The sequence below is a fragment of the Mus caroli genome, chromosome 15 (genome assembly GCF_900094665.2).
Source record: "Mus caroli chromosome 15, CAROLI_EIJ_v1.1, whole genome shotgun sequence".
In the NCBI taxonomy this organism is placed as follows: Eukaryota; Metazoa; Chordata; class Mammalia; order Rodentia; family Muridae; genus Mus; species Mus caroli.
The window spans coordinates 58,705,975-58,731,736 of NC_034584.1; the positions used below are offsets into that span (position 1 = coordinate 58,705,975).

Sequence of the window (25,762 nt, forward strand, 5' to 3'; positions counted from 1 at the left end):
GAAACTGCTTCTATTATCCAGGGGCATGGAGAACACAGAGCAGGAGGCCATGTGCTCATTGAGTGTAGTGTGAACTCCTGGAAAAGAGATGCCATCAGAAGATGTGTTGAATAAATTGGTGTGGTAGAGCTCTCATGGACCACAGAGTGGAGCAAAAATGATTAGCGTAGAGCAGAGGCCAAGTGCATTTAATGCACTCGGCAGCCAGAGTAGAATGCCCTACATGTGCAGGCTTATTGTATCCTTTTCCTTTTTAAGGGTAGTTTTTCATTTCTCTTTTTCTTCACAGTGATAGGCCCTTTGATATGTTATGTATTTTATTACATAATATATGATGTATGATATATGATATATAATATATGATATACTCCTAACAACAAACACCTATGAAAAGCAACCTTTGTGAGAGGTCTCTGTATGCATATATGTATACACACACACACACACACACACACACACACACACACACACACACGATCCATAACACACACTTATCCAGAAAACATTTAATTATTTGCTTATTATTTTCTAATATCCATCTAAGTTTTACTCCGTCTGGGCCTGCTTTGATCATCAAGCTACTTTGCCAGTAGGGAACTACAGTGGGAAGCCAGTTATCACACACGTACATCCTAAAGTTCACCCTTAGCTAGAGCAGACCCTTTGTCCAGACTTCATGTCTCTGCTTTTAAAATTTGGCTGACCCCTGTCTCAGGTAGGGCCAAAAGGAACCATCTGTTCCAGACAAGCTTCTCTACACCATACCCCATCCTTTACTTTCTGGATCTCAATTTGTCTCCTAAAATACACGGCCAATTATAATCCTTTGCACACTTGATAATAAAACTCCACATTGTGTTGGGTAATAGATACTGTGATCTAGAGGCAGTATTGATGGGCTTCTTTTTTTTTTTTTTTCCAGAACCAAATTTCTGTATGGGTATACCTCTCACTAGGATTGCTTTTTGCCAATTTCTTCTTGGCAAACTTCAGAATCTAAATCATGGTGACTGCTATCACTGCTAAAGTCCTGTCAGAGTGTCAGAGTCCTGCTCTCTGCCAGACAGTGCACCAAAATGTGTGTGCTTTAGTACACATCGGTACTCCTAGGTGGGGCTACTACTTGCCACCAAATCTGAGAAGAAAGGGACAGGGTGTGTGTGTGTTCCATTTTGGGAGCTCATCAATACAAAAATTTGTATCCAATATTGCCTTATGTGATTTGGTAGTAGGGAAATGCAATTCAATGGTGCAAGCTGAAAATGTCAGATCTAGCTTTTCTAGAAAATGACTAGGCTTAGCCAATCATATACTTTTACCTCAGGCCTTAACTTGGGATGCAAAGAAAAAATAAGCCAGAGGAACAGAAAATAGAATGAAGAAAGGCAGCAATGTCCCACATCTGCTGAGGAATTGTGGTACCCTGTATGTCATGACTGTGATTTTTTTCCCCAGAAGAAGTGATCTAAGCATAAACCATTGCGGTGCCTCCAACATGGCTTAGTATATTCATGAGGTTTTGAGCTATTTTCCACCTTTGTGGCCTTTCTTTATTCCATCCCATCCCCCCAGTCTGCTTTCCTATCATTCCTCCGATATTCTGTGAGCTACACTGTAGCCTCCAAGTGTCTTTTTAATTCACCCAGGACTGATTCTTTGCAAGTAGAAAGTGTGTCTGAAACAATCTACAATATACCGATACTCAACTGGATTTTTAAACCTATGTTTTCTATAAGTATCTTCAGTCATGCAATCTACAGAAAACTCTGCAAGATAGCTGCTAAGTCATTCGTTTCACAGACAGTCACTGAAACTGAAATAAATGAATTATTCAAGGCTGCATACTAGAACAAGTCAAAATTAAGAACTAAATTAAGGTCTTCATTACAATGGAGGTAACTCTCTGGATTTTAGTATCTGCCACACATACTATTATTATGCTGAGCACAAAATGGGTACCAACAGCCAGGTGGGCTGATAGATGGATGGTTGGTTATATGGACAGGTGGATGGGTAGATGGATGGGTAGGATGGATGAGTATTTGGAAGAGTGAACAGATAACAAGGTGGGTTAATCTATGAATATGTGCGTGAAGGGTTGCTTACAAAAATGTTTATTATGTAAAAGAAGCTGCATCTTTCTTTGTGTTGATTTTACACATTTTGTGAGGGATATAACTGATGCCTCTGGGTGGGATTTTAGGATGATTATTTTTATCATCTTCTAAAAGGCATTTGGACTTAAAATACAGCAAATTAACTTTAAAATAAATCCTTGAAATAAATCAACCAACAAAGTAATAAAAATTTCTAGCATTCTTCTCCAGTCTCAAACTGGAAATGTAAATGTCTCTGATGAATTATCACTCCTTAATTTGTTAATCAGGTAAACAAAGGACTATACCACATCTGGCACTAAAAGCAGTTCGATGAGAGTGATAGGCACATATGATTACTGATCCCGTGGAGACCAGGGTAGGGTGTCAAGGTCCTCACCTGACGTTCTCATAGCGATGGATGTAGATGCGGTGGAACTGATGCTGCAGGTGCTCATCCTCCACATTGGTCATGTCGTTGATCATTTCCAGGACGACAAACCTGGGGAGCACAGACAGCACAAGCCGCTCCTAGGAGAAGGAAGAAGAACAGCGTGTTAGGCTGAACTCGGAGACAGATATAGGTTAGGAGTAGAGGTATAGAAGACCAAAGCCTCTTAGATTGCTGGAAGAGTTGCAAGTTTTGTATCATTCCTTGACCAAGCAAGTGTGTGTTGAGTAGTGATGGGTGTGGCAGCTACTTAAGTGATGTTTACAGTCTGATAACAACAAAAAAAAAGAGATACCACATACCCCACAGCCAGAGACACTGGTACACATTGATGAGATGTGAAGAGTCACATGGAAGAGCAGAAGGTCATCAAGGAATGAGATGGCTGATGATGTGATCCAAATCATAGCAATGGATAACCTTTCCTTGGAATGAGGAGAGACCTAGTATTTGCGATGAGACACTCCTTTCTTCCACTTAATTGAAGGAGGATGTGAGTGAAGGCTGGTAAACCAAGGGAGGAGGTTGTAACAGACAAGAAAAGACATATAGACTGAACTTACAGCATCAGATGCTTATATTTAATTCTAATGATAACTAGAAGGAGCTCAGTGGTACTAAGTGGAACAGTGATGTAAAACTACTCATAAGTTAAAATACTTCTCTGACTTGTTTGGGCAATTAACTGTGTGTGGAACCAAGGGAAGAGGCAGAGGGTTCAGTGGAGGAAGCCCCCCCAATGCTTGTGGTGGGAAGTTGTATTAGACAAAAGACTCAGAGGGAAAGAAGATCTCACTGAGATAGGTGGATCCCAAGTCTGGCTGATGGGAGGAACTGCTGCACATATGGAACCAGGGAAACGTAGTAGGCAAGCTAGCTTATGAGGCACCAAGTCTCTTTTGAAAATATTTTTTCATTAAATGCATCCCTTGACCATTTCACCCATTTATACAATGCTCTACTTATGCTCACCCAACTCCTTTTTGACCTCCCTTCATCCCCTATCACCCCCTACTCTTCACTGCATGTCCTTTTCTCAAATTCCTGTCTTTTTGGGTTGTTCTGTTTATCCAGGGTCCTGGGTTTGGAACTATCCATTGATGCCTAGCAGGCTAAACCATGGGTACATACAGAAACAAAATATGACTTGTCTTCCTTTGCGATCTACCAGTAACCAATAGCTCTGTGACTAACTGTTGATGGGCTCAGGATTGTGCAGATCCAGTGTAGGCTACCACCGAGACACCGACTCTTTATCAAAGTGAGAAATGAAGGCCCATGCAGTTCACAAATGGAGACCTGGTATTTGACATGATACAAGTCCATGCTAATAGTGATTACTTTTATAGAGAAAAGAAAGCCCCTGTTAAGTAACTAGCAACACAAACTACATCCTCAAACATCCATGTGGTGAAATCCAGCCAAGATTATGGATTCTGATTCACAAATGGAGACAGATACATTCTGATCACTATTTTTAGTGCCACTATATGGCTCTTAAGCATTGTCATTTATTACAGGAGTCTAAATGCAACTCCGCAGAAAGCACTCATCAAATGTACTAATTGCATAAGCTACAGATCCAGGATGCAATCCTTTTCCTTCTCCTCTGTGCTGGAATTCTTACAGGATGGGGAAGTCTTTGCATTCTGAGTCTCAAGGAGGTACTGCATGCTGTTCCCAGCAAGAAGTAGAGATGTAGCATTATAAAAGCTATGCGATCTGTGCCTCCGATCCCTGATTTGTCCAGAGGTAATATCACTGTCTATTTTGTGGGGTTGCTGTGAGAATGAATGAAGTGGAAATTGCAAGGACCGATCACTCTTTCCTTCTCTCTACTCTAATTAACCCTGCCCCAAATACAAAGGGCTTCAATAATGAAGTGACCACAGAGTGCTGTATAATGACACTTCTCCCTCTCTTGAAAGCTGTCCCACGGTGATTTTGAGAGGTATATATATTTTTTCTAATGCCCCTACATTATGCCTTTTTCATGGTCCCTAATACTATTTTTCAACTTCACAGATGCTTATGGCCTTGTTCATACAATTGCTGCTGAATAGGAACAGGTACTAATCATGGTTTTAAGGAGGACTGGTGCTCAGGATGGTGGATGACGTTTAATTATGATGCCATTTACCCACTTAACACAATCTGGGTAAGAGTGGGTAATGGAAATAAAGCACACAGTTCACACACATGCACGAGTGCACACACAAATGCCCTGTGGTCACTTTACAAGGGTACTTGTGACTTACCTTATCACTAGTAGTTGCATTAGGGGTGAGGCCTAAGTACTAAAGTGACAGGAAAGCTTTGCATGAGGAGAGAGTGGCACAGAGCATGGGCAGGTGATGCTGCTGTGTGCATAGAATAGTCCTGGTTTGTAAGACCTGAAAAGAGGGAGAGGAAATGTACCTTGGTCCTGCCAAGGCACTCTTAAGAGGCTACCATTCCTGAAATCCAGGTCCATGTTCACAAGACTCCTTCATGGATTCTGTGCTCTGACCACCGAGTGGCTGGCAGTTTTGTAAAAGCCATGTGCTCTGCCCCTCACAGACTCACTGAGTTAGATTCTAAGGGTAGCATCAGGTAGGCACAGTGTTTAAAGCTTTAAAGGTGTCTAGGATATTGAAGCTAGTCAGATGATGCTAGCCTACTCTATATTAAGCACTGGTAGGCTCTAGATAATGCCTTAAACTATATGTAGTTTGTAATAGCTGACCTTCATGGAAAAGACCAAAAGATGGCATTGGCAAGCTGGTCACCTAAGATGTCAATAGCAGAGTACTTAAATCATGTGACCCCCAAATAATATGCTTTCTGCCAGTTCCATTTTCTACAAAAATATGGGCTAACCCCCTCCCACCAAATCTACAATGTTCTTTAAAAATATTAACTTACTAACTTACTTTAATTTTAATGTGTGTATGTGTGACATTGGATCCACTAAAAGTAGAGTTATATGGCAGTTGTAGGCCACCATGTGGGTCCTGGTAACCAATCCAAGCCCTCTTCAAGAGCAGTACATATTTTTAATTGCTGAGCCATTTCTTGGGCTCCACAAAGCTCTTATAAAACTAACTCTTGTACTATAGATATGGTCCAACAGTTAAACATCCTTGGTTGCTCTTTCAGAGGACTAGGGTTTGAGTCCTAGTACAAACATGGTGGGTCATAGCCATCTATACCTCCATTTCAGGGGCTCCAATGTCCTGTACTGGCCTCTTTGGGCACAAGGCACTTTGTGAGGCAATGAATACAGAAAGTCATTCACACACATATGAAAATCCCCTTAATTAGGGCAGCAGTGAGGTACTCCTGTGAGAGGAGCTGAGTGTCACTATGAGGACCAGGGATTAAAAGCCTCATTGCACTAAGAAATATAGGGGATATGGTCAAGCAGAGTTTCTGAATAATGAGTGAGATTTCAAATAGTTTTACTAATTGTGGTATTAATTTAATCATCTACTCAACAAATAGTGATTGAGAACATCCTATGTGTTATCATAATTCCAGACATAGGAGAAGCAAGGGAAGAAATTGGCTGCTTTAGTGGAAGTTTTGTAGGTAGAGGTTGAGAGCATTCCTGGATGGCATGCTTGGGTAGCACCCTACCCTTCATCATTTATATGGTGCTTAGAGAACCCATGGTAGGTAAGACACTGAGTCAATAGGGACCATCACACATAATCTCAAGTACAATTCACCATCACTGTATAGAGGGAATTATTAATTGTAGATTAACAAACAAGTGAGGTAAAATAAATTCCCACTGTCACATGATGAAGACAGGGCAGTATTTAGCTTGTTAGACTCTTCAGACTCTTCTAGAGCTTTCTTCCACCTTCCCAGCGTTATAAGTTTCTGAAAAAAAATTCTCTCGAAGCCTAGTTCTTCGAAGTATAAACTTTAATTGTTTCAGAAATTGGAAGCGTACAGTCTGCTTAAACAAAGAATGGATCTGCTGTCCTCTCCCCTGACCGGCTACACACAATGTCAGACCCTGGAAGATGAGAAGAAGAGACAGTGTTGTCCCTCTTGTGTCCTCTATGCTGAGCGGGTCACAGAACACTGACAGAGTGTATTCTGGTTGGCAATGTGGAGTCCCACTCTTCCTCATATTTTAACACAAATCTCATTTCTTTTATGAAAGGGATTACATGTTCACTCGGACAAATTACCCTTCCGGGTTGTTCCTTCTCACATTTACCACAGCACAAGGTGCTAATTTGTGTATAAGACATTCAGTAAACTGAACTCATTTGAAATCTTGTTTTTTGTTTTTGTTTTTGTTTTTTTTTGGTACAGAAGGTCTGAGCAGATGACCATGCAAAATGAGACTTCTGTAAGTGCACACATGATGAATGGGCAAGCAAAACCTGCATCTGAATATGAAACATTGGGATAAATCAAACAACTGGGACAACCTCAAACAATTATTTTCTAATGGCCTAGAGAACTTGAATCTCACCAGAGAGAAGGCTACGATTTTTACTCCTCAACTTGTAAGTCTTGGGATCATTCTTAGAAGCAGATCCAATGGTGACTTGGAAGCCTCTTCCTGTTTTGCAGGAGCCAAGCTGTAGCTGCATCTAGCCAGGTAATATGAGCTGTCCTCTTCCTGAAAGCCAATTCAAGGTGGGGGTGGGATGTGTCTGAATTCTGCCTTTGGATTAGAGCATGCAGTGATTGAAAAGGCTTAGGGAGCAACAGCATCCCACAGGAGCACCCCTGGTGGTCCACGTGGCTCCAGAAATGTGTGAACAGATCTGTTTATTCATCAACAATGCTTTATGGACAGGAGGGCTGGTGAAAGCAGCCACTTCAAGTGTTTAAAGATTCAGCTTGTAAACAACTCTAGCTAATTGAATAAATGAAAAATAATGTGCTCTCCTCACTTTTTTGATTTCCTTACCTCAAGTTCATTTTCTCACAGAGGCCTCTCCATGGGCCCACCCACTTCTCACCCCCCCCCCTTCATGCTGCTTTATTTACTGCATTTTCCCCTTAGCTCTTACCAGTACTTAATTTTGTATTGTTTATCTTTAAAAATTGCTATTAAGGATGCCTAAGGTCAAGAAAACAAAGGCTAATAAGTGGTAGGAAGATGTAGAGGAGGGGAACACTCACTGCTGGCAAGAATTCAACCACTCCATCAATAAATCTGGGAATTCCTCAAAAACTATACATAAATCTGCTGAATGACCTAGCCAACCAGTGTCAGGAGATATATACCCAACAGGATCCATATCTTACTACAGAGGTACTGGCTTGTCCATACTCACTGAGCTCTAATTACAATAGCCAGGAAATGGGAATAGCCCAGCTGTTCATCAATGAATGTACAGATAATGAAAACGTGGTACATATGTACAGTGCGATCCTATTCAGTTGTGAAGGCAAAGGTACCATGGAATCTATAGGTAAATGGATGGAGCTGAAAGAAATACAGTGAGATAATCTAGAACCAGGGAGACAAAGGCTGTGCTTTCTCTTTCTCTCATATGTGGATCTTAGCTTAGAAAATTTAGGTTTGTATAGTTAGATTGGAGCACTTATCCAACCCAGGAGATTAGAAAAGGGACCTCAGGAGTGAAGGAAGGAAATGCTGCTTATTCATCTGTGGTGGTTTGAATATGCTGGGGCTAGTAAGTTACACTATTAGGAGGCCTTGTTGGAGTAGGTGTGGCCTTGTTGGAGAAAGTGTGTCACTGTGGAGACCCTCCTCCTAACCACATGGGAGCCAGTCTTCTCCTAGAGGCCTTCAGATGAAGATGTAGAACTCCTAGCTCCTCCTGTTCCATGCCTGCCTGGATGCTGCCATGCTCCTGCCTTGAAGATAATAGACTGAACCTCCTGCAAGCCAGCCCCAATTAAGTGTTGTCCTTATAAGAGTTGCCTTGGTCATGGTATCTGTTCACAGCAGTAAAACCCTAAGACACTATCATCTGTTTATCTATCTATCTATCTATCTATCTATCTATCTATCTATCTCCCAAGCAAGCACTGTTCCCTTCCAGTCCCCACCCTCTTACTGAGACCCCCCCTTTCCTTCTCCTTCCCTTTCTCCTCTGAGGGAAGGAAATATCTTAAGGGAGGCCAGAGAGGAGAAACATGTGACATAAAGGTGGAAAGATGAACAGCATGTAGATGTGGGGGTCAAGCTGGAAAGGTGGGCATAAGAGGGTAGAGGGGAGGAATAACAAGCTCTCAGGACATTTGAGAAAGCCATATGGAAACCTGCTCTTTTGTCAGATTCTAAAATATATACATGTCTACAAATAGTTTACATGGAGTTACCCTACACATACAATATTGTTTCTCCCAGAAGCCATTAGTTGTCATATAAAAGCCCAGTTTCTGAGATACCTCCCTTCAAATCATTAGTCCTGTGAGGAGGCAGAGGTCCTCCCCAAATAATAGCTTTTTATCTCTAAAAGGAAATATCTCTTTGTGGAAATTGAGTTGGATGTGGGTCTTTATTTTGCTTCTTCGATTTAGCACTAACAGTTCCAGTACTTAGAAGTGCACCCCACATATTAGGTTTCAGTTTTTATGTATGATATTTTAAATGAAGAATTTTAGTAGATTCTTGCCTTTCTGATCCACTTTTATATAAGTAGTAATTGTGAAATAAGAGTATTTACTACTTTCTTATTGGAAATGCATTGTTATTTAATGATGTTTAAATTTTAAACTAAAAGATAACAAATTGGTGTATATTAATTTGCTATTCTGTATTCAAATATATTGATAGAACTTTTCATTGATGCTATGATCTTACCTACTTTAGACTTAGAAATTACAGTATTGATCTACTGTCTCCAGAAATGTTCATGATAGTTTCTTCCATAAGGGCAAAGTGAGCAGGCATAAACTCAAAATTTATATTCTCCCTTATTAACACTTTATCTTTGTGTGAAATCTAATAGATCATAAAGTAGATATTAAAATTATAACTCATATTCTTTAATACGTTTTGGTGCTCTAAACCAAGATCAGAATTCAAAATTCAGTGGGGCATAAGAGAGAACCTAATATAATCTTACTTGGTCTGGTGGGAGAAGTAGACATTAATGAAATGATCACATAAATAATTATACAACTTCATCTATCACTAGTGCAATTAAAGAGATCTACTTGATACTATGGGAGTCCATAATGAGACATGAGAGTGTGATTAACTTAGATGAATAGTTAATTCATTTAAGTTCAGATATGTGCCTGAAAATGTACTCCTGTGTGTGTGTGTGTGTGTGTGTGTGTGTGTGTGTGTGTGTGTGCATGTATTGGCAGGTATGAAATGCCATCCTAAGGGGAGATAAAAAAAAAACATTTGCAAAGGATGATTGAGAAATGATGATGGCATGTTTGATATGCTAAAAGGACCATGGATGGAGCACAGTAAAGTGGAGTAAGTGAAGTGAAGAGCCGGGGGCTGGCTGGGTAGTTATCTCAGAGTAACAAGAAACAGTTGAAGTTTTTTGTTTAAGGATCAGAGACAGGATTTAAGTTGGCTTCCCTGTACCTCTGTATCATTTCAGCTAAGTATGGAAAACAGTATGTTAAATGCAATGGTTCTTCTGGAGAGAGGCAGGCAAGAAGGAAATGAAATGATAGTGCAGCAGCCCAGACAAGAGAACCGTCTAGACTAAGTTCTACGCAGTAGGCTGGAGAAACTTGAGCATCTGAGAAAGTTGTCTTGGAGACTTGTATGAATAGGTGGAAAGAGGGTGCCAGAGACCATTATATTTCTAGGTTTGTCAAGGATATCTCTAATCAAATAGGCTTCTCGGAGTTAGAAGGCATTGAATAGAGTGGGGGTTGAAAATGACTGCTATTATGCCTGACTTACTATTCTAGCATTTGTCAGTGACAGGTGTCACTAATGATCTCCCACAGGGACTGCAGCTCAGCCATGTAACCTGTGCAGAAGGCTTTCTGGTTGGACGAAGTTAACAATAATAATTAGGCTTATTTGTTATCATTGTTAGACAAATCGATGTCTTTTCCTGACCTTTCACCTGCTTGTTTAATTTGATGCTGTTCTGAGAGAGAGGATTTTTCATGACCTTCTGTGCACAAGTAGGTGTGACATACCAGAAGGAGCCCACAATGGAGGTAACTACAGTAACTACCTTGCCTGGAGAACAAAAACTCAGTGTTGGTGAGCCAGGGCCAGAGGACGGACACACCAGCAGGAAGAAACTATTTGAATGTAAATACATGACATGGTCCAAACAGGAGAGAAGAGAGACTATCTGTGGGCCACTTGGAGCTGAAAGATGGCCCAACAACACTGAGTAGGAACTGAGGAAGGTCATTGTTTAGTTTTATGTGTCTACTGAACAGGCTTCTTTGATGGCTCTAGGCCATGTGCCAATGGAAAAGTTAGCCCACAGTCTACTGACCTGACTGTGGGTTAATAAGGTTCCTATTTGTCATTATTTCATTTCTCATATTTGACTGTTATTCCAGAGCCCATATAAGAATGCTGACACCTGTTTTAGATTCCAGTCCCTTCTTATGCACTTCTCCTTCTCTCTCACTCTTAGCCAATTAGCACAATGAGGTTCTGTCACTTTCTTAAGAAAATACATAATCAGTACCTCCCTTGCTCATTAGAAAGAGAGAGAGAGAGAGAGAGAGAGAGAGAGAGAGAGAGAGAGAGAGTTAGTTTGTGTGTGTGTGTGTGTGTGCGTGCGCGCACGCATGCATGCATGCACATACTTAAATATGTCTGGGTGAAAACATGTGTATGGTGTGTGCCTGCATGGTACATATGTGGAGGTTAAAGGATAACTTTAGGTGCTGGTGCTCAGATAGCTTCTCTGTGAGACTGGATCTTTCCCTCTCTCATTGGTCTGGAACTTTATCTCATAGTTCTCCATATCTGGAGCACATGCTTATATAGATCTTCTCATCGTTATTTCTCACTTACCCATGCTTGAGGCAGGTACTTGGCACTGTGCCTGGCTTTTCAGATTGATGCAGGAGATCCAAACTCAGATTTTCCTGTTTTAGAGCAGGACTAAGCAAGCTCACTGCTTTCAAGGGAAGTGCTTCATGGACTAAGCAAGCTCAGTGGCGCCTAATCACAATCTTGAGTAGGGTATGCCAAGGCTGTGCTAGCCTCCAGAGTCCTGTCTGTCCTTCAGGGTACTTCTTGAAAGTCATTTAATTCCCTTTCCTTCAGAAAATTTAAGTACTTTTGTCCTACTGTATAGATACTTCTATCTCTTGCCTCCCCTTTTTCAATGCTCACTCTATGTGCTAGGCTGTCTATTTTGCTACCATGACTCCATATGGGCTGAAGATGTTGACAGTGTCTTCGTTGTTCACTTAGGGATCCCTGACAGCATCCTCAATGCTTGAAAGTAGCAGGTGCTAAGTAAATATATATTTTCTGAATGAACTCACAAACAATATCTTTGCAAGGATTCTAGGAGGAAGGGGCTCCTAAATGCACCCTTAGGGTAGAATGTTCACAAAATGTTTGCTAAATAGTCTTTAAGTTTAAACACTCATTGGATCCTCACTTGACATCACACCATCAGTGCTTTCTGGGGTATCTTGAATATAGCATTTTCATAGAAAAACTCTCCAACACGCAGACTTGCCAGGCTCTAGCCATTTGTGCTTCTGGCAACTTTCCCAGGTCTTCCCTCTGTAAAGCATTTTCTGCAAGACGATGGGAGTTTGCCTGGAGTCTGCGTATAAAAGCCCATTTTCAGCACTTTTGTTTCCGTTGGATTTGTTCACTGCTTGGGAAACATCATTCAGATCCCTGAAAACACAAACTGAAAGAAAATAGGCAAGTTTACCCTTTATTACAATTCTCAGCTCCTGCTGAGGCCCAATATAGACTTTTCTGGCTTTAGAGATTTTAAGTAAAAGGATCTTTCCTGGAGCCAGACTGTGGCCCTGGATAGAGTCTATGTTCACATTCTCCATCTATTTTCTTCCCTGGGTTTTTCCATTTGCATTAAAAGAAACCCTGGTAGGATTCAAAATCTATGAAGCAGCTGCCTTCTGGATTCCCTGCTTGTTTCCCCATTTGTGTCACCAAAATGGTTTCATGCCCATCAGTTGCTACAGTACCTCTAAGAAGAAGTCAAAGGTGAAACAGTGAGGAATTGGAGATCTTTAGTTCATCCAAGTGTTAATATCAGGAAAGGAGAAGGACAGCACTGTGGCACAGGCAGCTCCTCTGAGTTTCCATGCAGCTGTAGAGTGCCCAAGTGGCTTTGGAAAGCCCTCACCTCTCTCTGGCTCTCACAACCCCAGGGACTCCCTTGGACTCCTCTTAGCTCTACTGCAGCCAAAGAGTTCTAAACTATAGCCAACATCCAGGCACCAAGAAAAATTTGTTCCGGGGTTTCGGGCAATGTGGAAGACAACATGCAACATTTCACATCCACTTTGTTTCACATCCACTGCTTCCTGAAACTTCCCATCCATTAGAGTTGCTGGTATCATCTCATTTGCACAAAAAGATACTGAGGATCAAAGGATTTAAATCAGGCAATGCAATGTCATGGATTTGGATCTAGATGTGGTGGTCTATGTCTATAATGCCCGCACTTGGGAAGCTAAATCAATGCGTTCAAGCCTAGTCTAGGCTACAGAGCTAATATTTAAACAAACAAACAAACAAACAAACAAACAAAAACAAATCAAACAAACAAAACCCCCAAATAGTAACAAAGGCTCATTTGGGAAGTATACAGCAAAGATATACACAGAGGTTCTTTTTCTAGCTAAAACTTAGCTCACAACCCACACATTTAATCACCTATTTACAAAGTCAGAAAGTTGATGGCTGTGGTGGTCTGAATGAAAATGGCTTCCACAGACTTACAGGGAATGGTATTACTGGAGGTGTGGCCTTGTTAGAGGAAGTGTGTCACTTGGGGGCTGGGGAATCTTAGGGTTTTAGAAGCTCAAGTTAGGCCAGTGGCTCAAGGTCTCTTCCTACAGACTACAGATCCAGATGTAGAACTCTCAGCTTCTCTCCAGTCCCATGTCTGCATGCATATCCCTATGCTTCTCACCATGACAATAATGGACTAATCCTCTGAACTGTAAGCCAGTCCCAACTAAAGTTTCTCTTTAAAAGAATTGTCGTGTCTTTTCATATCAATAATAATAAAATAAAGACCTTAACTAAGACAGTGGCCAAGTCCTGGGCCTGGAGATTATCAGAAAGTATACAGATCCACAGGGAGGACTAACAGACCATCAGCAGACTACAGGAAAGACTAAGAGAAGTTATTGGCTTCTTTATCAGATTGGTCAGTATGAGAAGATGGAAGAGTTTGGGCCTCTATGTAAAATGGACTGTCTTCCAGACCAGGGGCAAGTCAGAGTTTTGGTAACCAGGAAGGTCTACAAAGATCTGAGTGTTCAGTCTCAGCAGCAAGCATGCACTCAGCATCTGTCTAGAGTTTTAATCCTTGAAGATACTCAGGTGAATCATAGGATTATTTGAAAATATTTTCCCTAACATAATATTTTTATTAATTATTTGGGAATTTCCTGCAGTGCACCTTCACCACACTTGGTTCTCCTTTCTCTCAGGTCTACCCTCACACCCTGTGCTCACCGACCCAACAAGTTCAATTGTGTTGCCATATACTCACTGGAGCATGGCCAAACTCCAAGAGGCCAGTCCCTTAAAGAAAATTTAGAAACCTTTCCCATAAACCATCAACTTCAAGAGCTACACTTCAGCATCCCTATCACAATTCTCTCTAATAATTTCCTCACTAGACTCTGTGTGTGTGTGTGTGGTGGAGGAAGAGTTTGTCATAGAAGCCTTCATTGTCTATTATTCTCAGCTATAAGTCTGTAATCATCTATATCACCGCAAACAAACAAACAAACAAACAAAAAACAAACAAAAAAACCAACCCAACCAACCAAACAAACAATCCTCTAAACCAAAATAACAATAAAACAAAACCACCAACAACAACAGAAATCCAAAACAAACAAAAGCTTTCTTGCCCATAATAGTACCTATCATTGACGTCCATGAGGTTTCTGGTGGCAGAACTCAGGGCATCATGGGATGTGGACATCAACAATGTTCTCAGTGGCAACAAGGATCATGGACATCAATATGGTTGCCAGAAGCAGCACTGGCTGCTGCCAGAGAAGATGTTGAAAATCTTAAGTCTGATCTAGGATGCCTCTGCTGAAGGACCATGTGTGAAACTCCCAGATTCCTTCTGTGCTCGGGGGACACTCCATTTGCTGTTTCTTTGAAACCTATTCTAATGGCTGAACTCACTCTTGTACACGGTGTGGTAGAATTTCTCCCAGTTGTCCTCCATTTGGCCAGTGATCTAGCCTGACTGACCCATTATCTTTAGTCCCTCCCACGTGGCAACTAAGCAGGTCATTGCAGGACAAATGGTTTCTAGCTGGTAGGAAGCTCTCCAAATGTCTACCATTTAGGTTATTTCTGCAACTCTAGGCTGACCGGGAAACCATGGGGTTTTTTCTATTGACTTAGCCACAAGTTTTATTTGTTAGTGCCCTTACAGAGTTTGATTAAATAGCAACTAAAACATATTAAGTAGGAAATGAGAGATGAGAGTTGGAGGAAAGTGGAGTGGCAGGTCACTTGGGATAGATACATAATACAGTGGAAGTGAATGCATGCTTGTTGATGGGAGGTGTCCCAGAGGCTATCAGTAAGTGCTGAGCTCTGAGACAGGTAGGGCAGCAGGTTATTGTTATTGTTCACATGAGGGGTTCTAGCTAGCCTATTTATTATAGGACCTAAAGTTAGGGTTTGAATGATTTATCCCTGCCGAGATCAAGCTAGGCATAGCATCTACTTCACAGAACATGTGCAGTTTTCAAAGCCTCTATACTTGTAAAAGAACCAGTGGCTACCATTCTATAGCCTCAGGCTAAATATTTGCTTCCTGCTTTATTTCAAGTGTCACCTTAGAGTTCTAGTGGCACATGGGAGTTAAAGCTGCTGTGCCTTTGAAGGACAGACAGAACCTGGGAAATACAGGGTAATGAGCAGATGTACTATGTGGAGAGACAATTGTGCTGCCCAGTGGAAAACCTTCAGTGGCTCTTTTTGTAATTACAAAAACAACCAACCAACCAAACCCAAACCCTAAACAAAACCTGGACTCTGGCATTTAATTTTATATTGTAAAAGGTTCCAGGATTTTACACCCAGGACAGAAAACTTAGTTGTGAGCATAGTAGCAGAGCCTGCTGCTTGCTTGATTCCTAGGTGTATCTCAGACTGATTAACACTTTTGCCTATTTGACAGTGGTCTAGGATCCCAGGAGTATCTATTCTACTTAGACATAGAATCTGAAAAGTTTGAGGGGTCAGGCAAGGTCAAGCTGAATCTTCAGTTTTTCTGAGACTGCTAATAGATGCAGCTTCTTAGAGTCTCAGTTTTTTCATCTATAGAATGGGAATAATCATCTCAAGGCTCCCACAGTTTTTGTGTAGACTTAGAGACAAAGCTCTGTACATATAGATCCTGCTACGCTGCAGGTAGTTACTCAACACCAGTAGCTTTAAGGTGTCCATTCATCTCAGCAGCTAAAGCATAGGCCACGGGCTACACTGTAACACATCCTATATTCTGGTATACGCAGAGCAACTTCATGGTTCGGGGAACACAAATTTAGTTTCAAGAACTTTTCTTCCTTTTATCTTTTCAGGTCTCTCTCACTAACAGTTCCAAGATATAGCAAATCAGAAACCTGCAGGTGTGGCTCTCCCCTGATGTACCTGTTGTGTACTCATCACTGGATGCCCACTGTGAGATAGGGGATACTACCTGCAGTGAGACCAAGACCACATAATACAAACCTCATCCCAGAGTCTGTAACTTAGCTATGTTATCTTGGGTAAAGTACTCACTCTCCTCATGTTTCCTTGTGACTGGAGAATAGAGACTGGAGAAAGCTACTCCAAGAAAAGCAAAGGAAGCCATCAGGCAGGGCAAGTTTGGAAGCCCATCCTTACCTGATTCTGGTAACAAGTGAGCATGCTTAAGAGAAGTCCAAGCTATACAAACAAAAGAGAGGTGAATGTTACATAAATGACCTAGAAAGGGTCCTGTGTCTCTTCACACAGCCCTTTTTGGTTCTTTCTCTTCACTCACTAGCCGACTCCCACTCTCAGTGGAGTGTTTCCTTGCTTCATAAACTCTATGTGCTCCTATCTCTAACCATGTGTCCTAGTCCTACAGTTTTTCTATAGAATACAGGAGCCTGGGTACTTCAGTAATGACTCAACTGTACTCCTTTTAGCATCATTGCATATCCCTGCAAAGGCCAATGGTAGCTTCTTTCTGGGATAATGATCACAATGCAATCATCTATATCACTGCAAACAAACAAACAAACATAATCATAGTTGCATTACATTTTGAAAAGCAGAGCCATACATTAATGGAGCAGAGGAGTAGAAGTAGCCAGTACCAAATGTGGTAAATCAGGGAGGGACTCCTTGTCTGTAGTGAATGTAAACTAATGATAGACAGAATGATGTCCTGTTTGCCTTGCCACTGAATCGATCGTTTTGAACAGCGAAGAAACATTCCTCTTCATGTCCTGGGGCACTGCTCAGTAAAGGATCTGCAGAGTGCCCTTCCCCTTCTCCTCTGTACCTGCTTGGCATTAGTACTTCTCCTATGCAGGATCATGACACCTGCCATATCATCTAAGGCTCAGGACACTCATAGAAAGGACTTAAGGCGCAATTGCCAAATAGTGACACTCTAGCAATAAAAAAATGCAGGCAACTTCTTGGGGTTGTAAAACAAATCGAAGGCATTATGACACTTGTGCCAACTGCTTGTGCTCTCCTGAAGGGAAATTAGCCACTGCTAGGAAGAAAGAGCATACTCACTGAGCCCCCAAAGCATTAGACTCTGCTCAACAGCCTCTCTGGGAATATCTTCCTTTTAAGTACCTCTCAGAGATTGAAGACTTCAAAGTCATTTTAGCAATCTCTTGGAGGTCTTTTTGTACGACACTCTACTCTGTCTTAGAAAGCATTCATGGGCATGATGCTACTAAGATCCAGAGTGATGGACTGTTTTACATGTGTGGTACCCAGATATTCTGTTAAATGTTTGTCAGGATATTTCTGTGAAGGTGATTTTGGGATAGGGTTCGTTTTTAAATGGATGGCGTTTAAGTAAAGCAGGCGACTTGCTATAAATGTGTGTGGTCCTCATGTAACCAGGAGAGAATAGAACCAAAAGGCTGATTTCAACAACAGAAGGGCTTTCATTCATAGCAGATGGATGTAGCATCTCAATGACAGCCTTGGCGCTTCTCCGAGTCTGCACTCTGAACATCTTAGGACATGAATTGCAGATTTTCAACTTGCTGACCTCTAGAATCATGTAAACTAACCACTTAGAAGGAATTATCAGAGTAATTTTAGTTCCTACTTATCTTTGAGGCCTACCCACTCACACTCCTCCCGTACATACATACCCACCCACCCCCCAACACACAGACTTCATCTTCTTTGTCTCTGATGAGCCCTAATAGACCTGGTATGGTTATTGTCATTTCCATTGTTGTTATTATAAATACCATTCCTATTAACTGTACATAAGCTCAAAGTGATGAATATAGGAGAAAAAATTGTCAGGGAGCTAGAGCAGGGACCCCCCAAATCAGACAGATTGATTTGTCTAGAGGTCAGAACATTCCTGGTTCTATTTGAAGTTCAGTCCTGAATGGAGGCCAGAAGTCAGAACTGTGTACAGGTGCTGGATCATGCTCTGGTTTCTTGTTATCTTGCTTTTCTCCTTAAAAAGCAACTTATTGACACAGCTGCCTAGAAGCTACCTCATTGATCAGATTCCTCATTGGTCTTCCTAAGTACCAACCTATCAGGACTCCATACCCCTAAGGGAGGCAGAGGGCTCTGCTCTCCTTTCTGAAATAGCCTTCACACTTAAGTTTTCTTTTATAATAAAACTTCCCCCTAAACTCAACCTTCATTGTCCAAAAATCTCATCCTCTGAATTCATGAAACAGATCCCTGAAGCCACTGTGCTTGCATAGCTTGGTGGTCATTGTTAGCTTAGCACCTTGGGTCCCAAAGTTACCTTTAACTGAGACAAGAAAATCTCTACCACACTCAAATCCCACAGGCTTCTCCCTGTATCTCATCCATCAACAAGCACAGAGCTTGTTTTAAGTTTATTAGAATTTCCCAGTTGTGTGCTGTGTCATAGTGATAGTCTAAGCATGAGCTGTATATTGTCTGCACAGTATTTATGGCTTTCAAGTGTCCCAGTGTCACTTCTTGCTCTGGTCAGCATCTTTAGAAAACTATAGTACAAATATTAATATTTTTTACACTTGTTACCATGGGGCAGAGTACCATTAACAACCACTTACCTTCACCTTTACCTCTTCCAACAAGGAGGAGATAAGAAAACCAAGGCCTAGGTAAGCGTAGAGACTTGTTGAAAGCCATTTAACATAAAGGATAAAGTCAAGACCATAGGAGTTATATCTTAGCTGTGATACCTTGGGCAAAGGTAACACAAAGATGGTAATTAGAGATTCACCAAGCCCACAGAAAGTGTGGCCCTGAGCTCACTCTGTAACTCGGCTGCCATTGAGTTTGTGATCCTCCACATTGCTCTCCTAAGCTGTTGAGATTATAGACCTATACCAGCAGGCTCAGCTTTTCCTCTTAATTTAGGATCTGAAGATCTTTTCTTGAGTTTGGCTGCTTAAATATGACTAGACGGTTTCTACAGCAGAGCTAATGAAATGACACCTCTAAACTTTGAAACAGTCTCCTGCTTGGTGACTCACACTCTTTTCATTCAATCTTTCAAAATCCATACAGCCTTCCAAGGCAGCTAGCTAACTCAGATGTCCCCTCCTTTTAGACTGCTATTCAGGGAATGTACAATTAGGAAAGAGTTGGTGGCACTGTGCTCCACACTGGGGATGGAAGTAGCTACATTGTATGTACACTGTCGTCCATCTTTCTTATGCAACCATCTTGTGGACACAGGGATCAAAATGGCTGCCATAAGATGTGAATGTCATTAGAATAGAGGTCAGTACAGGGAGCCACGTGTCCCCTGTGCTTTCTAAAGAGATACAAAGATAAAAGCTGAAATGTTTTCTATTGTCAGTGAGTTGGGATCCCTAGTGCTACACATTAATGTTTTCCCAGCTTGGAGTGTCATGTTCTCTTATGTGTCTCTCTACGGTTGCTACGCATCAAGAAGAAATGAGCCATTCATCACTCTTCATGATCCTCATCTTTTTAACAACATAGGCTTCAAGAGTCATCTACCACTTCCCATCATGACTCCATTCCTACCAGCTTTTTAGATGCCCTGGTCTTCTGAGAATGTTATTATCAGGTAGCTTGTTTTTAATTATCATTGTTATTGACAATTTTAGTATCTTCCCTCATTCTTTCTCTTCTGGTCACCTATTAAAATTTTGGAAACACCAGAGTTTAGAGTAGAAGTCATGCCGCTCGCTCTGCCTTATTAGTTTGTACTACCTTCCTGTGGTAATTGCCTCCAGGTAAATGCCAGTGTAGCCCATCTGTCTCAGAGGTTGTATTTTATTTCAATTTCTATTCTTGGATTTAAATTCAAGCACCCTGATTCAGCAGCTCCATGAGATCAGTGTGTCCTATGTTAAAAAGACAAAAGGGCCCACTCTGGCTTACTCTCCTTGAATCTCTTTGGACACTATTCTCTCAGCACATGGGTTTTCCTGCTCCTAACTGAATGATTTAATCTGTGTTACACTCAGGCATAAGAGTGGTGAAGGGGGTTGGGAAAGGCAAGAGAGATAGACTTATGTTAGTTGAGAAGACACAGCTTATCAGGAAAGACTGGGGGAGGCTGGTAAACATTGCTAGATTCAATGAGTGTTCAGACATTACCTGGGGGCCCTGTGGACAAACATGGCAACAGCTGATCTGCATGGGGTGATCTATGAGTTTGTTTAATAACCTGTCTAATTGTTCAGAAAATAAGCTTCTTTCATGCTTCAGGAATACAGAGGCTTTACTGTATGCATATATGGACTATATATATGTATGTACACACATACACACACACATATATCTATATCTGTATCTGTACCTGTACCTGTACCTATACCTGTACCTATATCTATTTATCTATCTAGCCACAGTCTCTTGTCATCTCCTACCACATATATTTTGCCTGCCATCCATTTGTGTTCTGGTTATCAACAGAGCTGGGACCAAGTTCCAAAACATGCATACAAACACATTCTCACAGAGGCATGGTAATACAGATCAAATATAGACTACCATGATTCATTTGGCTTGTCAGGAAAAACCTGGTGAGTTAATAACTAATGAAATAAAAAAATGAGGCAAAGTTAAAAGCATTTAAAAGGCCCACAGCCTGTATAGTAAAACAGCTTCATGAACCTGAAAAACTGACATTTCATCATTGGCAGAGCTGGTGATATTTTGCCCAGGGGCCAATTTGTATTTATAGACCCATTTCCTAGTGAGTGTGAAAGTGTTTTGTTCATTTTAAATGAAAAATGATTCTTTTTTCTGGTGGGCATTTAGGAAACCACAGGAATGTGGCTCAATCTATTTGCCAGCCTGATCTTCATACTACATAGAAGAAATCAATTTTGCTCTGGACTAAGACAGGCGGGTTTCAATTTATTTTATAGCAGCATGGTATATATAGTTTTGTCTCTAAAATGGGAATAATATTCAGCCTCCCATAGAGGGTTCTGTGTAATGAGGACAACCTGTGTCATGACAGAGTCAGGGCTCAGTGAATGCTAATTACTTTTTCTTCATTCCTTCTCCATACTTCTTTGCTTCCATACTTTAAACGTTAAAAATGAGCAAGAATGATTAATATTAGAGCATTTTATTTCATTTCTGTCTTTGTGAATGAACCAGCACAGATATTGTCTCTCTTCCTGGGATTCTGCAGGTAGGGAGACAAGGCAGGATTTACAATCAATATCCTATAGAGTATTGGGAAGGGAATTACAGACAACAGAAATTTAACTCAATAGAGTAGATTGTTTGTACACATTTATGTAACAACTCTGTTTGAGAAATACCTACAGCATGTATTTGTGTCCTGGTTATGATTCTTGCTTTAGACAATGTAATGTAGATTAATGCAATAATAGACAAGTATATGAATATTCACATATATATGTATACACAGAATGATAAATATATCTAGATCTACATTTGAATCTATCTATATGAAGAAGCAGGTACTTTATGCATACATGTTGGTATTACTGACAAGTGGGTATTACTGACTTGTTTTACAGATGACTGGCTATACTGGTTCAGAACTAAAGAAATTTACCTAAGAGATACCAAACAATTCTGAAAGGGCTGCTCTCTTGAGAGAAAAGATCATAACATAGGGCCCCATAATCTACTCAGCTCTGTGTGTGGTTTGTGTTTAAGCCAATAAGACTTACTCCTGTAAAACTAGGAAGATGTTAAATGAAGGCTGTGTTTTAGCTACTTTTTTTTTTTTTTTTGGTCAGTAGCTACACCATATCTAGTGATAAGCTCTAGCTACCCTAAGTGGTTACTGGCCACATTTGTTAGGGTAGATGTGTAAGGAAATACAGCCCTGTAACTAATTGTGGTACAAGGGGCTTGCTGACCTCTGCCCTTCACAGTCATCCAGGAAACTGGATTCACAAGGTCTAGAAAAAGGCAGCTGATGTCTGAAGACAGGTTTCATCCACCTCCAAGGCCAGCACACAAGAACAATGCCATCTTCTTGTTTAATAGTGGCAGAGGTGAGAGGAGAAGAAAGAAAGGCCTTTTAAAAATTTCATCAGTTCTCTCAAAAATCCTTTCAAAAATTCACCACAGCCTTACAAATTATGCATGCCCTGGAGAGTCCTTCTGATTATATATTTGCAAATGTCACACCACACTGTATTCCCACCATTCCATTAGACACCAAAAGAGCACGCATATTTGACTCTATTTTTGACTATTCAATTCAATTTCCCTCAATAAATAGTAATCATGTCTGATATATACTGGGCTTGGAGTGTGCTGCCAGGTGCTCACGGCAGCCCCACCTCTGAATAACATGCAGCCTCTGAGAAAAGAAGCACAGAAACATTCTTGCCACCCTGGGAATTGTGGGGGATATTGGGATCCCCCTTGGAGCAGGGTAGGGTATCTAATGATGGCAGTCTCCCAGACAGTCCCAGGATGAACATTTACTTCAAGCCTGTCTCACAGTGACTCAGTATTGTGGTTTGGGGCATTCCAATTCAACTAGGAAAGAAGGTGAGACATAGAATGTGATATTCTTTTACTCACATCTGTAGAGCTCCAAGGGTGCAACACTGGGAATCAACATTAGGTCTGTGGGACTCTGCTGTGGATTTACGAATTAAGTTGTTGATGTAGGGTGTAAATTCTTTCTAAATAAAAACTCTTGTGAAATTCTTACATAAAAGGTTGAGAATCACAGACTCCACCAAACTTGACAGTAGCTATTGCATGTTTCCCTCAAGAATGGAAAATGTACTTAATATATCACAAACCCTTAAAATACACACTATCTTAGACATAATCCCACTTCAAATGCCCCGATCCTCTTTCAATCTCCCCATCTTGTCTTCTGCTGTGGTCCTTGAGCCTTCGGTTTAGGACTGTTTTGTAGAAATTACCCATTGGGACTGGGATCTACAAGAAGCCACTACACTTATAATGTCTCATCAACATGACAACCTAAACATGAGCTGAACAAGGAAAACATTGATAAACATGTGATAGAGGATAGGGGAAAGACCTCAAGGTCTCAGTCCTACCAAAAGTACTACAGGTAACTAAGGAATGCTGAAAGCAGGAGAAACAGTCTTCCCTTGGGAAGAGATCTCCCTGAGAACATAAACAAAAGTAACATTATGCAGAATTAGTAGCTATTATCTAGGAATCTCTCTCTCTCATCTGTTATAAATCTATTATCTATCTCTCTCTCTCTCTCTATCTATCTATCTATATATATCATCTGACATCTATTTATTTATTGTCTACTTCTCTAAGTCCATCATCTCTATATATGTAAGAACAATTAATAAAAATAGGACATGAATTTGAAAGAGAGCAGGGCTAGTGGTATATGGGAGAGATTGGAGGGAGTAAGGGGAAATTATGTAATTATACTATAATCCCCAAAATAAAAGAAATAATTAAAAAGTACACACCATAATCGGTGCTAGGGGAAAGGATTGAATGTTTTAAAAAAGCCACTAACTATTGCTTCAATATAATTAAAGGCCATGTACTTTTTTGGATACCTGCAAGTGCTTGTATAAAAACAATGTCTATATCTTGTTTTTCTTTCCCTCCCCAAATCAGAGGAGACATTCAGAATGCATTGGTTTTAAAGCATGTATGCTTGTTAAGAGAGACAATACCTTGTCTAAGGTGGGAGCTTTGGTACTGAAGGTGTGCTGTGGAAGGTGGCATCTATTGTATAGAAACAACAGCCCATTTCAGCCAGAGTGGCTCCTGAAACTTCAGTAAGTTGGAGAGGATGCAGGAATGAGAGGTGAAAACAGTGGCTACTAACTTCCAGCAATCTTTCTAAGGCCTCGGAGGGAATGTTCCAATGAGGGGCCCACCTGCAAGCCTGACCTTCATGAGAGCTCATATCTGCAAAGACAAACTGAATTTCATTATTGTTAGTGTTAAAAGATACATTGGCTTAAACTACCAAATCTATGGCTGTGTGTAGTAAGATGTGAAAAACTGTTGCCTATTTCAAATATTAATATGCACTTATTTCCATAGCTAGCTAACTAGAACTATGTTGTAGCACAGATTTCAGGAGGCTTTCTCAAAGCCATCTCTGACAGCATACATTCTTAATTTCCAATTCAATTTTATAATTCTATTATATTTATTACATTCATTGATGTAAGGCAGCTTATATACTATACATTACTAACGTTACAAAGGATATAATTTTATGTAAAAATGAACTTTTTACATTAATTCAGGAATATATTTTATTAGCATTTGGAGTACCTATGTAATTTGGAGATTGAACGAGTAGTTAAGTTTCAAGTATTCAACCTTTCAGTTGCAACATTAGAAGATTGTATATCCTTGTCAGACACAACAAAAATAACACAATACTTGTTATTTTAAAATAACATCTGTACTATATTTATGTTTAAAATCATCTTCCTATTATTGTCTTGTTTTATGGCTGCCACAACAGGGTGAAGTAGAAATTACTAAAATCCTGTCTCAGGTGAAGAAACAAGGTCAGAGAAGCAAGATGTTTACCATGAGTCTGTCTAGTCACTCAGGCTGCCAAATGGCACATTTGCTTCAGTGCTGCTAAACAGGCAAGGCCAGTGTAGCAGAGGAGAATATCAGAAAAGGAGGGATGGAGCTCTTTTTTAAAAAAAATTTGTTTTATTACATATTTTCTTTATTTACATTTCGAATGCTATCCCGAAAGTTCCCTATACCCTCCCCCTGCCCTGCTCCCATACCTACCTTATCCCACTTCTTGGCCCTGGTGTTACCCTGAACTGGGGCATATAAAGTTTGCAAGACCAAGGGGCCTCTCTTCCCAATGATGTCCGACTAGGCCATCTTCTGCTATATGTGCAGCTAAAGCCACGAGCTCCGGGGATACTGGTTAGTTCATATTATTGTTCCACCTATAGGGTTGCAGACCCCTTCCGTTCCGTGGGTACTTTCTCTAGCTCCTCCATTGTGGGCCCTGGGTTCCATCCAATAGCTGACTGTGAGCATCCACTTCTGTGTTTGCTAGGCACTGGCATAGCCTCACACAAGACAGCTATATCAGGATCCTTTCAGCAAAATCTTGCTGTCATGTACAATAGTATCTGGGTTTGGTGGTTGATTATGGGATGGAACCCTGGGTGGAGTAGTCCCTGGATGGTCCATCCTTTTGTCTTAGTTCCAAACTTTGCCTCTGTAACTCCTTTCATGGGTATTTTGTTCCCTATTCTAAGGAGGAATGAAGTATCTACATGTTGGTCTTCCTTCTTGATTTTCTTGTGTTTTGCAAATTGAAACTTGGGTATCTAAGATTACGGGCTAATATTCACTTATCAGTGAGTGCATATCAAGTGACTTCTTTTGTGATTGGGTTACCTCACTCATGATGATATCCTC

The 25,762-nt window shown here is 40.7% G+C and overlaps 1 protein-coding gene across 3 annotated transcripts in view; it reads right to left on the reverse strand.

Annotated features, from left to right (window-relative positions):
* Positions 1-25,762, reverse strand: part of Adcy8 (adenylate cyclase 8) — a 219,163-nt gene that overhangs the window by 116,176 nt on the left and 77,225 nt on the right. For all 3 annotated transcript variants that reach the window (XM_021183269.2, XM_021183268.2, XM_021183267.2), the window contains exon 3: positions 2,497-2,627. In XM_021183269.2, coding sequence (XP_021038928.1) covers positions 2,497-2,627 — 131 coding nt within the window. The remainder of the gene's footprint in view (positions 1-2,496; positions 2,628-25,762) is intronic.